The 2158-nt window shown below is 36.2% G+C and overlaps 1 protein-coding gene across 1 annotated transcript; it reads left to right on the top strand.

Moving 5' to 3' along the window:
* Nucleotides 1-268: 268 nt before the first annotated feature.
* LOC128220284 (uncharacterized) lies at nt 269-1906 on the top strand. Its single transcript, XM_052928624.1, has 3 exons — nt 269-513; nt 854-1095; nt 1505-1906. Exons 1-3 carry the CDS (start codon nt 407-409, stop codon nt 1888-1890), a joined length of 735 nt encoding a protein of 244 aa, XP_052784584.1. The 5' UTR covers nt 269-406; the 3' UTR covers nt 1891-1906.
* Nucleotides 1907-2158: the final 252 nt, after the last annotated feature.

Raw genomic sequence — 2158 nt, 5'->3', positions numbered from 1 at the left:
TTTCATGAACAAAATTTATGTACTGCTGGTTGTGCATAATAATTTGCTAACAAACTAGAACAGATAAAAGATAAATGAGCACGATATACATAAGTATGCCAAACCATCAGACATACTGCTATCAAACTAGTGAGCAATTGAAATTTGATCTTATCTTTAGTAATGTCACCGGTGATTTAAGCACGTTGAAGTAAATGGTCTTATTTAAAGGACAATAAAAAATATATTGAACGCACAAATGTTGATCTTTTCGTTCGTAATAATAATAATTTCAACCGCGCAAGTAGTATGTGACAATACTCTCGGTAGGGATGTTTATAATGAAATAGACACCTTGAAAGCACAACTGGGAGCTCTCACGAATCAAACACAGAGGATACAAACTGAGGTACAGTCTAAAAATGATATGACACAATTTCTGCAGGAGGACGTGAGGAAATTGAACCAGACTGTGGTTTCCGAGCAACAAAGGAACGCGGTACTGGAAACAAGGGTTGCAGCACTAGAAACAAAGTACATGTACTCAATTTCTTCTTGTATTTAAAAGTATTTATGTGATAAATGCAATTTTGCTTAACGACTCTCATAACGAATAAGAGGATTTGAATTAGATCTATAAATAGCCAATTTCATTTCTTGTGTGTCGGTGTTTATAATTTCAAATGTCGAATTATTGTCGTATTCAGTTTTGTCAAGCAAAACATTTAGCATTGGCCATACCTAAATACCGTTAAAAAGATCCTCAAGGAATATAGTACACACGTTTCAAGTGTCATAGTTAAGTACTTGTTGTTAACGCATATATGTGCGTATTCAAAGAAAGGTAAATAAATATATTTTATATTTCACCTAGGCTTGCAAACACCGTCGCTAGTTTAGCAGAGATAAATGGTGACCTGAAGATGACAAAGAATCTCACTAATGCACTAAGCAGTGACCTTCGAGACGGCAACCAAAACGCCACATTGATGTCCGACAGGCTACATATACTGAATGCCACTTTTCTAACAGCCATCGAATCTTTGGAAAAGGCGACTGATCTTTTGAAAGATAATTTGACTTCAGTGATCATCACCAGCTCGAAACCTACCAAAAGTAAGTCGTAAATCATATAAGATAGACGGGCATGTGCAATAGATTTCTAATTGGTGAACATTTTAAAGTATACGAAAGGAACGTGATATGTTATACTCTTGTTTAAATCCAATTTAATGCAAATATCTGATTGTATTATGACCCATATCCATGTTGAAACATATTATCTGAAAACAAAATAGACGCAATCCATTGACATCTCCTCGAACTATGGAAAAACTCAATTTCTGACATGAAACCAGCTGTAATTATTGTAAGATACTAACAATGTATTTGCGTTATGCACTTCCTGTTCTCATTATCTCATCTTCTCTTATACCGTTCAGCCTTGTATATCAGTTTTAAACTTTGTCCCATCTTATTCTTATGAATTATGTTTATTTACCTCGAAATGATTATAATATTTCAGATTCTACCTTCTTCTCGTACCGGAATCTAAACACTTCCTTACCATTTACTGTCGGACAACCACTAATTTTCACCGGACGAATATCCAGTTCAGATCCAAGCTATGATCCAACCACCGGCATATTCACAGCTTCAAATGACGGCGTTTACCTGCTTTCTACTACGCTTGCAGCTGATACGAACGACCATTTAACGTGCTACATTATGAGAAACGATGTGGAGTATTTGGCCGAGGTACATTCCTCCGCTTACAATGCGTATTCGTCCGCGAGTACAACGATTGTAGTCGATGCTAAAGCAGGTGACCAACTCTTTGTTGGTCGTTGTTCGGGAAATGGAAAGTTGAGTTCGTACAAGTCTTCTTTTTCTGGTGTTCTTGTTCACTAATAAAACTAATAAAGAACTAGAGATGTAAATGGGTTGTGTATGGGGTGTAAGTTTTTTCAGTGTTTATATTAGTGTATGTTGTGTTGATATGTGTGTGTCTCTAGTTCCTTGTCGTTTGGGCCCTTACCTTGAATACTGATGTGAAAACCCTTAGAAACAAGCTCAGTAGCTATAGCAAAAAGTTTAAACATGAACCCGGTTAAATGGCACTGGGTAAACGCAAAAGTCATAGAACGTAAAAACAAACAAGAAACATGGAAGAACAGCA

The sequence above is a fragment of the Mya arenaria genome, chromosome 15 (genome assembly GCF_026914265.1).
Source record: "Mya arenaria isolate MELC-2E11 chromosome 15, ASM2691426v1".
Lineage (NCBI taxonomy): Eukaryota > Metazoa > Mollusca > Bivalvia > Myida > Myidae > Mya > Mya arenaria.
The sequence above is the reverse complement of the archived record's forward strand: the minus strand, read 5'-3'. Positions and strand labels throughout refer to the sequence as shown.

What these genes read in the sequence shown, in the direction of transcription:
- LOC128220284 (XM_052928624.1), top strand. Translation starts at nt 407, where the DNA reads ATGACACAATTTCTGCAGGAGGACGTGAGGAAATTGAACCAGACTGTG. An exon ending in GTTGCAGCACTAGAAACAAA is followed by an intron (nt 514 to 853) that starts GTACATGTACTC and finishes TATTTCACCTAG; the next exon opens with GCTTGCAAACACCGTCGCTA. An exon ending in CAGCTCGAAACCTACCAAAA is followed by an intron (nt 1,096 to 1,504) that starts GTAAGTCGTAAA and finishes ATAATATTTCAG; the next exon opens with ATTCTACCTTCTTCTCGTAC.